We start from the raw sequence: 14700 nt of genomic DNA on the forward strand, positions 1-14700 counted from the left end.
CAGTTCCGTTTGAGTCTTTTGTAAAGTGTGTAATTCCTCTTTTAGATCTTGCAAGAATTTCCTCATCTCCTGGAACTCGTCAACTTCTTTCTCCTTTCTCTTTAGCAGTTCATTATCTCTCTTCTCTTCCATCTCTGTTAGCTTCGCCATTATGAATGCTCTAAATTCCTTATCAGACATTTCCATGATTTTCACCGAACTGCTTGTGGATGAAGAAGAGTTACTCTTTTCCCTTGGAGGAGAGGTATTTTCTTGTTTTCCCATATTTTTTGTGTGCAGTTGTCAAAGATGAAATTGCAACCAAAAAAAAAAAATCAAATGTAGATGTGTGGGTATATTTATGAGTACTGTCTTCTATTCCATTGTTTGATTTGTCTATGCCTTGCCTTGTCATATTATACTGTCTTGATAACTGTAGCTTTAGTGAATATCAGAATCTCATAGTGTAAATTCTTGAACTTTGTTGTTGTTTTTAAATTGCATTGATGAGTTTGTGTCTTTTGCATTACCATATCAATTTTAGACTCTGCCTGCCAATTTCAAATGTATTATGATTCAGAAATAATTGACCTCTTAACAATATTGACTTCTCTGATCCATGAACATAGTATACTTCCATCATTAGGGCTTCTTTAACTTTCAATCAGTAATGATTTTAGTTTTTATTATAGAGGCCTTGTACATTTTTGTTAAGTTTATTCCTAAGTGTTTTTTGAGTTGCGTGGATTTTTTCCTCCTTTGGTATTATTTAAAATGAATTTGTGTTTTAAAATTTCATATCCTAGTTTTTTCACTACTAATATATAAGAATATAATTAGGGGGCTGGGTGGTGGTGCAGTGGTAAAACACTAAGGTCTGTCTGTAAGGATGACCTACATGGGAATTCCTAGTTCACAGATGGAGGCCACCTTTCATGCTGGGCATGCATGTACCCATGATCTAGGGCTGACCAAGAATGTAAGTGGATGATAGCATCAAGAACCTGTTGAGAATGCTGTCTGTCTGTCTCTGTCTCTCTTGCTCATGTAAGAAATAAACTAAAAAAGTATAATTGATTTTTGTTTACTAACAAAATGTTTGATATCCTTTGACTTTACTAAATTTACTTATTATTTCTACTAGTTGTTTTGTAGATTTTTAGGATTCTGCAAGTTATATGCAAATAGAAATATCTTCTTTTCCAATCTCTATATCTTTTATTTCTTTCCATTGTTTATCACAATGATAGTACTTCCAGTTCAATATTGACTACAATTAGTAAGAGTGGGTTCCTAATTTTAGGGGAAGAATTAATATTGTACCATGAAATGTGATTTTTTTTCATAGATGGCCTTCTCAGATTGAGATTTATTATTTTTTATTTCTAATTTGCTGAATGTGTTTTATTGTGAATGAGTTATTGGTTGAATGCTTTTTCTTTGTCTGTTGTTTTCATCATACATCATGTGTTGAATTACCTTAATTTTACAGTATTAAACTAACTGGGTTAAACTCCAAATCGGTCCATTACTTATTATTATCTTTTTAACATATTGCTAAATACAATTTACTAAAACTGGGACCAGCAAGCAGCATAATGGTTACATCACTGGACTCCCATGTAGTCCCAGACCCGGTGGCTTAAACTCACACTGGGCGCATGTGCATGCATGCCCAAGATCTCAAAAGGAGAATGGAGGAGAAGGGATTGCAGCATGGTCATCCTTCCAGAGGGGTGATTTCTAGCTTTCTATCTCTCTGTCTCTCTCTATCTTTATGGCAAGTGCACATGCCCTATAATAAAAACCTCTCTTAAAAATAAATAAATAAAATAAAAATAAATTAGTACAATTTACTAAAATGTTGGTAAGTTTTTTTGCATCTATATCAGTAAGGGATATACGTTTATTGTTCTCTAGTCTTTGTCAGGTTTGGTATTTGGGTAATGCTGGCGTTGTATATCCAGTTGGGCATGATCATGAGAATGTTTTGTGTGAATAAGAATCAGAAACAGAAAGGAAGTCACATGTTAAACTGCAAGATGAAAACCAATTAATAGTTTTATGCCCCCTGTGCCAGGATCCACATTCTGGAATTTATCCCAGGCTCTGAAATAATAGTGAGGAAAAGGTACTCTGTCAATGGTTATATATCAGTAAAAATGGAATCAGCAGAAAATGAGGCTAAGTCCCATACATTGCTAAATGAAATAAGCTTCGAGCAGTTGGCTTGGACATAAAATGGTTTGCCTTGTTCTGACATTGTACAAAGATTTTCCTTTAAAATATTGCTTTTCTTATTTGATGACATTAAGAAGAAAATTTTAACTTACAGATAAATAATTTTTATTCTAATTGCTAGAGAGTGTGTGGACTCACCAGACAGAGAGGGAGAGGGAGAAAGCACCCCCGATGGGGCATGTTCATGCCTCAGTACCTTCTCCATTTCTCCATCCTGCCATGCGTATGCACCCAGTGTGTTTTCAAGCTGCTGGGACCAGGATTTAAGCCACAATTGGGATTTGGCTCCATTAACCACCAAGCTGCATGACCAGACCAATAGCTTATATAGTTTTAAGAACTTTAGCAAGTCAACTCATATTATTGTAACAAAGAAGGCATACATGAGGCCCCCTTTTTTTTAAGTTTATGTAGAACCTTCAGAGAGAAAGAAATTTCCTGGATGTCATGTGTTGACTTTTATTGTTTTTATTATGTTATTTGAAATTTATAAACGTAAAACTATAGGATGTATCATTTGCTTCTTTACACTCTAAAAACAATGGACACATAAATTAAGCTGGAAATTAAGTAGGAAAATAATGAAATGCAAGTTAGTAACATTAATTTAATGCAAGGGATGATATTGTTTTGCTGAAACTAAATTAGTGCTTATGATCTGAATGTAATGTTCTGTTTCAGCATGGGTTCTTTCAAGTTTGGCAGGCTTACATTATTGGATGCTGTGCGATGACTTAATTCTTCTGCCATTTTTCTCTACTTGAACTTACATGAACTGTTTGTTCATATATCACTGGCTACATCATTTAGGTATTAATCCACCTCGGTGCCTCTGTTCTTTCCCTTTTAGCTGAGGTCATAAAGTACCATTTGACACCAAATGCAAATGTAAATGCAGGCAGCAAACTTGTGTACCAATAGCCAGACTTGAGAGCCTAATCCAGATGATCCAGAATATAGTCATATTAATTTATTTTAGATTATCATCAAAAAATACATAATTTTGAAATCTAGGCAGCTGTAGACCTTCGGGAGTATAAATCACTGGCCTTGGGTCCAACAGCACAGCCTTACAAGTCTCAAAAGAGAAGAAGGCTGAAAGTGTCACCAAGGCCTGGAAGCCTGGATGGCCATGTCAGGGCACATGGCGAATATTTCACTCCTTGTGCTCTGAGAAACCTGTCCTGAATGGGAAAACAGAAGAGCCAGAGTAAAGCAGACTTTGGGAAGAGCACGCTGGAGGAGAGTACCAGATGTGCTTGTTAAACCAGCAGGGATGGCTGGGCCACTGTTAGCTTCCGGTACTGCTCACCCAAGAAAGGCTGACTGTCCTGTTTATTACCTCCTATGTTAAATTTGTTGGACTCGGATGTCACAGGTAGAAATATGAGCCTGGGGCACAGTTAACACAGCTCATGTTACCAAAGTATAATGTGATTTCAGATTTTTTTTTTTTGAACGATAGTGCATGTGCGCAAGAGAGGAGGGGCAAGACAAGCACCCTCAACAGGGTCACCTCATACCAACACCCTATTTCTGCAGCCCTCCAGCTCTTCAGGTTCTTGAGAGCTCTCTCACGTACCCCTCATGTTTTCAGGCCAACCTGAGGATCTGATCCATGGTTGGCCATGTGGCTTCCAGCTCTGTATACCCGTGTGCTGCAGACTGTGCACCTGGCTGGACCTGTACTGGATTTTCTTAAAGAAGATGCATCTTCAGGAGAACAGGGAGAGCTTTCCTTTTCCTGAAATGTTGGACTTGCTCTGTGTGCTTTTCGGTTATTCATTTTTTTCCTAGAGATTTTTGTCATAGAGCGGGAGAGCATACTGGAGAAAGAGAGAGAGAAAGAGAGAGAGACAGAGACAGAGGCAGTGAGAGGAAAAGTGAGAAATCATCCCCTGGGGGCATGGCCGCACCACTATCCCTTCTTCTCTGTTCTCCTTCTGGGATCGTGGGCACACATGCACATGTGCCCTGCATGGTTTTCAAGCCACTGGGTCCAGGACTTGAACCACGTTTGGCCATGTGAGAGTCCAGCGATGTAATCACTACACTGTTTGCTGGCCCCTGGTTATTCATTATTTTTTAAAAAACCTCTGGAAAATTATAGTAAAACATTCAACATACAATCTACTCCCAACACATTTTTAACTGTACAATATAATACTGATAGCTGTAAGCACAAGCCTAGAAGAGCTTTAGAATGTATTCACCTTATTTAACATACCCATTTTTCTCTTCCCCGTCAAGCTCTTTTTAAAAAAATTTTTTTTGGAGAGCTTTAGGACACGTGTACTTGCCAGAAAGAGAGAGACAGAGAGACAGAAAATGAGAAATCACCCCCCAGGGGGGATGGCCACGGCACAATCCCTTCTCCTCCATTCTCCTCTCGGGATCTTGGGCACGCACGCACACGAGCCCGGTGTGAGTTTAAGCCACCAGGTCTGAGACTCGAACCGCAGTCGACTACATGGAAGTTCAGTGACATAGCCATTATGCCAACTGCTGGTCTCCCCAAGCTCTTAGTAACCATAATTCCACTCTCTGCTTCTATGAGTTTGAGCATTTTAGATTCCTCTTACACATAGAATCCTGCATTATTTGTCCTTTTGTGACAGGCTTATTGCACTTCTGTAATACCCTCAGGGTTTATCCATGTCATCATTGATTGCAAGATTCTCTCTTTTTTTTAAGGCTAAATAATATTCCATATGCCCTTCAGATATGCAGCAAAGCACTGCCCTTTCAGTCCCCTGCAACCTGCCTGATGGGCCTTCTCTCCTGTCTTCTCTAACCCTTTGTAATTTCCCAAATGTCTTACTGGCCTCTCTTGACTGGAAACATATAAGCAGAATGAAAGGGCATCATGGAATCCACACAGGGACTGAGGTCTGAGTAGGAACTTGCTGGGGCATCCATATCTCATCCCACAATTGTGTGATGCATGTCTGCCGTCTCCCAACTCTCCCCAGGTTACTGCTACCCTAATCATCAGTCTTCAGTGACCCACGCTATCAACTGGCTCTAGAAAGTTTTTCCATCACTTTACCTTCCCCTACAGATGTAACCTCTCTAATGGGGACATGACTTAAAGCCCCTATCCATTCATTTTGTAACTTTGTCTATTGAGTTTGGCCCTGGCCAGCCTGGCTGCCGTTCCGTGACCCTGCCTCCATCATGCTGTCACTCCAGACAGCACAGGAGTAGTCCCACTCATTTCTCTGGCAGCACAAACCCAAAGGGCTTGGGCAGAAAGCAGCATATGTTTTTAAAGATTCCAAAAGCCCATGGTTTGTAAGCACGTTGGAATTCTATCTAGAATACTAGCTGGATTTTTCTAATCTGAAACCTCAGTATTCATAGAGCCCACATGTTGTATGTGGCGAGTGATGTGATAATTGAGGTTTGCCCATTTTTATATGATTTATCCTGGTTTTCTTCCAATGGCCTGTGAGCTAAAACTTAAATACAGCTTCGTTGTAGTTGCTTCTTCCTGTTTAGAGAGCCTGGCATAATATTTTGTCTTCTGGGCTCAAATAACCATGTAATTACTCTGTAATCATATAGTAATTAGCATGTACTATATGCATTTATTACATAATTATATTCCTGCAGGATTGCACAGCAATTATACTTGCATTCAGCATATCATTTTATATACTGTGTCATGAACAAGTGTATAATTTGTTGCTTTATTTCTTTTATCAGTTTACCAACCAGGAGCTGGAAACTTCCTCTCCTGTTGCCTTGTTTGCACTTAGTCAGGCAGGGGCCTGAGCCCCTTTGGCCTCACTTAATACCTCCTAATTACACATCTAAGATAATACTAGGCCCTGGCGTGCTGCTGTGGACTCACGGCATTTGCACTGCTAACACTTTCTCTTTGTCACGAAGTCACTAAGTTATTAGCTTTCAAGCTCTCTGAGTCCTAGAGCTGCTGGCAGTGCCAGGTACACGGCAAGATCTCAGTGAAATAGAGTAGGTGTGCGTAGCCCCGGACGAGCACCGTGACCATGACTTTCTCTCTGCTCTTGCAGTGGAGCACATTTCCAAAGGGAACAACTGCCTAGACGCCGCCAAGGCCTGCAACCTGGATGATACCTGCAAGAAGTACAGGTCCGCCTATATCACCCCATGCACCACCAGCATGTCCAACGAGGTCTGCAACCGCCGGAAGTGCCACAAGGCCCTCCGGCAGTTCTTTGACAAAGTTCCGGCCAAGCACAGCTACGGGATGCTCTTCTGCTCCTGCCGGGATATTGCCTGCACGGAGCGCAGGCGACAGACCATTGTGCCGGTGTGCTCCTATGAGGAGAGGGAGAAGCCCAACTGTTTGAATTTGCAGGATTCCTGCAAGACGAATTACATCTGCAGGTAAGCGTGCTCCTGCAGCTGGGTGATTAATGAGGTGCAGGGAGAACCTGGGCGGCTGCTTCAGTGCCACACCCCCGCTTTCTGTGTTTCTATGGGGTGAGGGGAGAAAGCAATTCACAAGAAGGGATTGGCAAAAATGTAACTTTTGCATCTAATAACGCAGTCTAGTCAGACTCTTACTCTGGAAGAAGTTTCTCCTTAACTGAGGCATGCCTTGAGAGACTTTGGAATCAGGTGAAACACAACTCCATTGCTGAGCACCTCTCAGGTGAGTGGGTCACCTGGGATGAGGTGAGCTTAAAAACATGCGCCCACAGCTCGAGTTTTTTCCATCAGTTTTTTAAATGATTATTATCATTATTATTTTAGCAGTTTACCACCCAGGAGCTGGAAATGTGGGATTGCCAGGGATTAAGTAACTCAAGAGTTACTCGAGTTACTTCCACTCGGTCTTCTTCCTTGGTCACATCTCTGCCCCAACGGAGCCTGCAATATGACGTTGACGACATTCATTTCTTTTTTTTTTTTTCCTTGTGGCCACTTATTGATTTATTTAAATATTAAAGGGCTTCATGAACACATTCTCTGTTAAAGAAAAGAAAGAGTGAGAAGGTACCGTTTTTTCTGCTTCCCTTGAGCCTCCAAATCTCAGACAATCTCTTTTGACAATTTGGTGTGTTCTTCCAGAATTTAGAGTTGAATTCAGTTTGAAGCAGGTAGATTTTGAGAAGCAGAGACTGCGTCTTAGCTATGCTGGTGCCTCATCAGAAGAGCAGGTTGAATTCCAGGCTGGAGATTCCAATAGGACATCACATTAGACAATACCTGTACCTTGTCCCCCACATAAAAGTCAGGAGCCTTCATTTCTATCTCTGACAAAATCCTGTGCACTCGGTAAATGTTAGACAAGTGTACAGCAGATGACAGTGTGATCGCATGTGTGTTTGCTTATAGATTCCCCATTTCTAATGAGCAGAGAGCAGGAAAACACGTCTGAGAGATGAGAATTCTGGTTACCTGAGTTTCTGGTCAATTTAAGTTTTATTGTGGTAGGATGGGATTCCATTCTTTCCTTTAACCAGTTCTAATAGTGACCAAAGAAAAGTGAAAGTCCTCATTATCTACATAACTCTCTCATGTTTAAGATTTCTGGCAGCAAAGTTGGAAGCAGGTGACTCTCTCTATGAGGAAGGATGCAGATAACCAAACATCCTATGAATAGTATTTGCATCTTTGGGAGGAGTCAGGTGTTCAAACAATGCAAGTCTAAGTATTCATCCTCACTTCCAAGCCCCTGGTCTATTGAGACTCTCAGCCCTGGACTAGGAGCAGGAATAGGTGTGCTAGAAGGGTCCTGAGGAAGAGGCACTGCGGGGTAAGCCAATTAGTCAAGGAGTCAAAAAATCCCCTGCTGAAAACGAACGTGGCTGAAGTACAAGACGGGTAAACTGTAGGAGCTTTGCTTAAAATGCGGGGATGGGAGGGACCAAAGGTTCTGAAGAATCTTCCTCTAATAACTCCTGAATCTGAACCCCAAGTTCCTGGGCCACTTTAGCCTTTGGTCAGAAAGAGTACCCCTTTCAGGAGCACGGAATCAGTAGGTTTAAAGCCAGACAGGTTCTCCCTGTTTTTCAGTAAGATGATGACCTGTCTGCTGGTGGGTCCAAGCCAAGGGGCCTGGACTTCCTCCAGCTGGGAAGCTGTACCGGGCAGAAACGGAGCAGTGGATGAGCTCTCCGTCCATGGATCAGTGGCTGACAGGTGGAGCCGTAGTGGTGATGGCGCCTTTGCCTTCTCTTCTCTGCACGAGTTTATCGTACACAGGTCCAGAGAAGGCCTGTGACCCCTGCTACATAGATTGAAAGCCTGCATGATTCCTTTGCACTCTCTGGTCTGCTCTTCTAAAAGGAGAGTCCGTGGAGGACTGCTGTGAATTTACTGAATGAGATTACTCTCCTCTTAAGCTGTAGTGAGAATAGCTGGGAATGTGGGGACTTGGAGAGCTGTGGGGGAGGTGACAGGAGGAACTTGTTGATAACAGGGTGTTTGGGTGCCATCTGTGGGCTCAGACAGACATGATGAGAAGAACAAGTTCTAGGAACTGTGTAAGATGCCCCTGATAGGAGGCAGGGGGCCCAGCTGATGTAGTAGAAATGTACAAGGGGCGGCAGGACAGCCCTCGCCACGTGACTGACTGTGCCTGATCATCCCACAGTCACATGGCGTGGGCAAGAGCCACCACACAGTGGGTTGCAGGCTCGCGGGGCTGGACGGCACACCTGGACGCAGTGCTCGTATTGCTGGCGCATTGAGTTGAACTCAGAGGCGCCTTTGAAAATCCAAATCTTGACTTTTCAGGGGCCAAAGCAGGTGAAATGCATCTCGCTGTGAATGATGGGCTTTCAATCCCGTCTTGAGTGTTTTCCGGGGAAGGTGAATCAGTGACTTCCCCTGGCGTTACCTCTGTTGAGTTATTTAGCCTGTAATTTCTTCCTTGTGCCTGGACTTATTGCTCATGATTAGATGTGGTGAATTGTCATTTGAGCGGCTAGACTGGCTAACCATGTTTTCTTTCATCAGGTGTTATTAATCTTGTCTTTAATTGGATACGTTTTATTTCATCCCTTCTCCCTCCATCTTGGGGAAGCCGTTGTTGTTCCTACCTGGAGGAGCAGCTGGTACTAGCTGGCGCCGGGGGACTGTGTGGGTACCAGTTGTTTTAGCTGCTCCAACCCTCACCCCTTCTCTGTTGTGATGGCTTAAGGCCTCATTTGAATATACCCAAAGGGAAGGAATGACAAAAGAGAAAATTACTTCCTAAAAACCATAATCTTGGAAAGCTCACCCTTTCAAATGCTCCATTTCCATCTTAACAACAGTGACTATCAAAGAGCTGCTGAAGCTCATTAAAACTACCCTGCACTTAATGTTTTCCAACTCAAGGCCTACAGGTTTCCTTCCCCTGGGTCTGATGGTGCCTCTGCACAAAACCTGTCTGTCTTCTGCCTTCTATCTTCAAACAGATGAGAAGCAACTTGAGCTTTTCCTTTTGACTTTGTTTTCCTTTTCGTTTTTCGGGAAGCTGACAAGTTCCTTTCCTCATGGGGTGGTTGGGGAGGGCAAGAGCTTGACTGTGTAGGCCTCCAAGCTTGTCTACAGAAGAGCAAACGCGCAGGCATTATTAGCAGGGTGTGATGAAACTTAAAAGCCCCACATTCTTCCCTCCAGCAGTGTCTCCCCTGCCAGTTTTCCTCTGGTTGCTTTCCTTTGTGACTGGAAGGATGTCAGGACTGGGTTTGGCCGATATGGAAGCACATCCGTTTATTTCTGATGCAAATTGTCAAATATACATTATTTAAACTTACGCCTCAGCTTCCTTCTTTCAAACTCTGACATTTGGAATAAGCTCAGCACTTGAGTTCTGGCTCAGGGTGCTACAAATGTGTTCTTATCGCTTTTATTATATTTTTAATTAACCATGCAGGTGCCTCACCTGTTCTTAGTCACCAGGAAGTCTAGCACCTTCCCTTTGTGCTTGCTCCTTTCGTTTTCATCTAGGAATCATACAGCTGTGCTCTAAAACCATTCTGCTTCCAACACCAAGCAAAGAAGTGCATGATGCCACAGATGGTATAGTGGTTATGTTGCTGGACTGCCACTTAGTTGACCACAGTTTGAGTCCTGGACCTGGTGGCTTAAAACTCATGCCGGGTATGTGTGCGTGCATGCCCAAAATCCCAAAGGGAAAGAAGGAGAAAGGATTGCAGCATGGCCATCCGCCCATGTGGTGATTTCTTTCTGTCTCTCTGGCAAGCACTTTATCTCCTTTAGCAGAAATCTCTATCTTAAATAAATAAATAAATAAATAAATAAATAAATAAATAAATAAATAAAAGTGCATGAAGCTACAGAGCACTCACCTACCTTATTGTTTTAGCTGCTGCTGCACGGTGTCACTGTCAAACAGCCGAGAACATGTTTGTGGTGTAGTGGGCTTGTCCTTGGCCATTCTGCACGTGTTACTGACATGCTGTATCCTTGGATGCCAGAGTATCAACTCTTAGTTCACATTCTGTATGCCCCCGTTGTTTCTGGAAGCATGATGGTTTTGTTCACTAGCTGGGTCCTACGGCTAGTCAGAGTCAGCCCTGCACTTTGAACTCCAGTAGCCCATGCTCTCCCCTTCCCAGCAGTGTGTTCCCAAGTGGAATTGAGTGTAGTATTTGCATTCTTTCTTGCCCGGGGTGCCAGGTCAAGGGTGTATCTCACTCCTTATAGAAAGATTCCGATCACGCTGCCCTCTTTCCCCAAGGCTTTCCTGGCCCTGCTGGAGATAGCCTCCTCCCTCCTGGTGTCCAGATCTGTGTCCTCATAGACTGAAGATAGCCTCCCCCCTCCTGGTGTCCAGATCTGTGTCCTCATAGTCTCCAAGAATGGTGGCTTTCATCATGTCATGAAGGGTATGGTTCTGCCTTTCCCAAGGACTGAGGATTCTCTTCTACCCTGAAGGCCTGGGGGATTTTTAGCAGAATCAAGATGGTCTCCCTTGGTGCAGTTCAAGGAGAAGAGCATGTGCAGTTTCCAAAATTTTGCCCTGGCAAAATTGGCACCACCTCTGTCACGCTGGGGGAGGCCCATTATACTCTGAGGAAACGTACTGTTAACGTGCCGACTCGGGTAATTGAGGAAACATGTCACAAAACCATGCAGCACATTTCTGCTCCAGCAACTTATTTGGTCTGACAGTGTTAGTGCACCTTTTAAAAGGTGAAAAATGTGTTTCATTTGTCTAGAATCGGAGCCCTTCTGCAAAGTAAACTGTGGCTCTTAGAGATCAAGGATATCTTTCTACCGCTTGGGCTTAAATTCTGAGTCAAAAACTGGATTCTACATCACTGTATCTGGGCCTGTCTTGACATGAGGCAAGTACAGGAAAAAATGGCTTAGAGGATAATTAATGCCTAAAACTAGATGGGTAGATTAATTTGGCACTTAATTTTATTTTACGCTGATTCTTTCACAAATGGAAATCAGCAATTAGACAATGCAAACTTTTGAACCATGGAAAGAAAGGTTCGGGACTGTGAGAAAATACAAGTAAAACATTTTCCAGTTCATTTGAGCAGTTTTCATTTCAAATGATTACATGGGTGTCTTTAGCAATGCATTCAGGGTGCAGAATGGCTCGTTCTTAATGCACCTCACCCTGGGGAGTTGCCTGCCACCTCGTCTGGAACCAGAACTCCTACGAGCATGTAGGGAGTTTGTCATGACCCCGAGAGAAAAGCAAGGTGTCCTCTGACATCTGCAGCCACCCTCATCTTCTTCAACTCCATCAGGTGGGGAGGAGCAGTCTTCTGGATGGATGTCCCAGCCTTCACTCCAAGATTGTGCCCTGTGGTGTGTGGTGTGGTTGTTCATCCTCCTGTTCCACAGTGCTAGAACTCTGTCCTCTCTGGTTCACAGGGTAACCTGAACTGTGAATCTGGCGGGAGCCAGCAACAACCCGCTCCATCTTGTCACTTCGTATCTCTGTCCTTATCTCTCCTTTGGCAGAGGCAGGCATGAAGCCCTTTGTCAGCCTGTCACTAAAGCACACTTCTTGACTTCCTGTGCATTCTCCCTGTCACTAGGCCACTCCCCCTCCCTGCACCCAGCGAAGCATAGGATCTCCGCCTCTCACCCCTTCCTTCACTTGCCCACATCCTTTCCAATGCACTTTTTGTCACTCTTGGCCAAGAGACAGAATCAATGACTCTCTTTCTTTACATTTGCATATGGTGTTGATTATTGGACCCATATGGACAGAAGGAATCTTGGCACCATGACTGTGTTTCACCTTCTTTGAGTAGGAAAATGGATGGAAAAGGAATGGAATTAATTCTGCCCAGGAAGCCCAATGAGCTCATATTTCCTTGGGGGAGGGAGTGTCATCATGGAGGAACCGTCTGCAGAGCAGACCTTGGTGGCCAAGAAGCAGGGGAGGTGAAGTGGAAGAAGGGAAGCTCAGTTCTGGGGAGGAGGGAAACAGTGGGGGGTGGGGGGTGGGAAGTAGAACCCTGGGGGGCTATCTTAGAGGCAGAAAGAGAAAAATAAGCGTGGCATGAAGATAAGACTTCGGGGCTCTAGTGCCACACTGAGGTATTAGACTTTTCTCATCCAAGGTCTAGGAAAGCATTGGGGAGCTCCCAGGTCGGGGAGCAGTGTGAGAGGAGAATTGGAGTGGGTAGAGGACAGTTAGGAGATTCTCAGAGTGGACCAGATAGGAGGTGGTGAGTTCAGTGGCCTGTTAGTACCTGGCAGGGATTTGGGGCTTTTGAGCGGTGCCATGAAAATTGCTTAATAAATATTTGCTGAATGAGTAAGTGAATGTATACATTTAAAACATGAATGGATCTCAGACAAGAGGCTAGACTACAGGGGTAAATTTTAGAATCATGCCCATAGAGATTGTTGAAGGTGTTGAGTAGGATTTGTTCCCGAGGGAAAGTGGGTGAGATGAGAAGAAGGCCAAAGAATGAACTTTGGGAATACCAGGTTAATGGTGAAAGTATCTGAAGAAGCCTTAGGGAAGTGGGGAGTCGGAGAGTTGGGGAACCAAGCAATGACTAAGGAAACACCTTGAGGGGGAGCAGAGTCTTAAGAGGAAAACTGATGGTCACTGATACCAGTTACTCAGAAGGCTGTGGAGAACTAAATGGAACACTGGATTTAGCACATAGGAAGTGTATCTCTCCATCCATTCCTTCATCTATCTATCTCTCCCTCCATTTATGCATTTATATGTCCATCCTCTATCTGTCCACTCATCTATCCATCCATTCACCTGTCCATCCATCCATCTATCCCTTGCCCCATTTATCCGTTTATCTATCCATTTACCTATCCACCCAACTACCCATTCATCTAGCTGTTCTGTGCTTACTGTGTCAGAAATAAAAGTGCCTCTCCCCTGCAGTCCACAGAGGAAGGCACGTGTAATCACTGTAGCATGGTGGTAGTCTCCGATCAGGAGCACAGAGGTGATACCACCAGCTCATTCTGCTCAGGGCTTCCTGAAGAAACTGCCATGTGGATTGGGCCAGAAGGATGAAAGGCATAGAAAGGAGATGTGGTAGAAGCTGGGGTCAGAGGCTAGAGATCAGAGACAGGGGCGGTGAACTTAAGAAAGGCATATGGCATGGTGGTTAAAAGCGCTGGACTCCCACATGGCCAACCATGGTTCGAGTCCTGGACCTGGTGGCTTGCTTTCTCACTTTCCCTTCTCTCTCTCTCACTCTGTCCTTCTCTGGTCAAATTTAAATAAATAAATAAATAAATAAATAAATAAATAAATAAATAAAGTTAAATAAAATAATTCTTTAAAAAAAATAAAAGAAAGAAAGGCATGGGAAGTAAAACAACCCAATTACTGGGTGCTGATGATGAGCAGCACTAGGTGTAAACCTCATAAACGCGATTTCTAATCAGCCTAGCCACCTTGCAGAGTGACGCCCAGGGGAGTGACTAGCCAAGGGGTTACCCAGCTCCCACATAGAGCAGTTAGGAATCAACCTAGTCTTGAGAACTCTACAACCTGGCTTTTGTCACTATTTCCATATGATTGTCTTTCACAACAAGGATACAATGTTCTTGCACTGTTCAGCCTCACTACCTTTAGTTCCAGACTGCCAGAGAGATAATCCTGGCCAGACTCTGAATCCAGACACTCTTTATGGCTCAGTAACTAAGACTGCATCAGTTTTAAAGACGGCTTTCACAGCGAAGTAGAACACGATGTCCATCAGAGCCTCTTAGCATCATTTAAAAAAAAAAAAAGGCAAAGCAAAACCTACTCAGGTAATACATGCTCATTAAGTTCTTTATCTAATTTCCTTTAGAGCACTCATTCCTTATTATAGAGTGGTTTCTCCGTGACAGCTTACTGCTTTTGAAAGAGTCATTTCTACAAATAAGAAAAAAATTCTCTCAAATCACTGGATTTATTATCATTATTAACTCGATTACTTACTGGGCACATTTTTGAGCATGGGCTGCTTGACAGTGAAGGTCCCAGGGGTGAAAGTCATGTGTTGTCTTCCAGGCCCTCAGGATTCCTTAACTCCC

General features: G+C 43.4%; 1 protein-coding gene across 2 annotated transcripts in view; it reads left to right on the top strand.

Moving 5' to 3' along the window:
• Positions 1-14700, top strand: part of GFRA1 (GDNF family receptor alpha 1) — a 236886-nt gene that overhangs the window by 162648 nt on the left and 59538 nt on the right. For both annotated transcript variants that reach the window (XM_006142220.2, XM_006142221.2), the window contains one exon: positions 6258-6594. In XM_006142220.2, coding sequence (XP_006142282.1) covers positions 6258-6594 — 337 coding nt within the window. The remainder of the gene's footprint in view (positions 1-6257; positions 6595-14700) is intronic.

The sequence above is a fragment of the Tupaia chinensis genome, unplaced genomic scaffold (genome assembly GCF_000334495.1).
Source record: "Tupaia chinensis unplaced genomic scaffold, TupChi_1.0 Scaffold000069_1, whole genome shotgun sequence".
NCBI classification, from domain to species: Eukaryota; Metazoa; Chordata; class Mammalia; order Scandentia; family Tupaiidae; genus Tupaia; species Tupaia belangeri.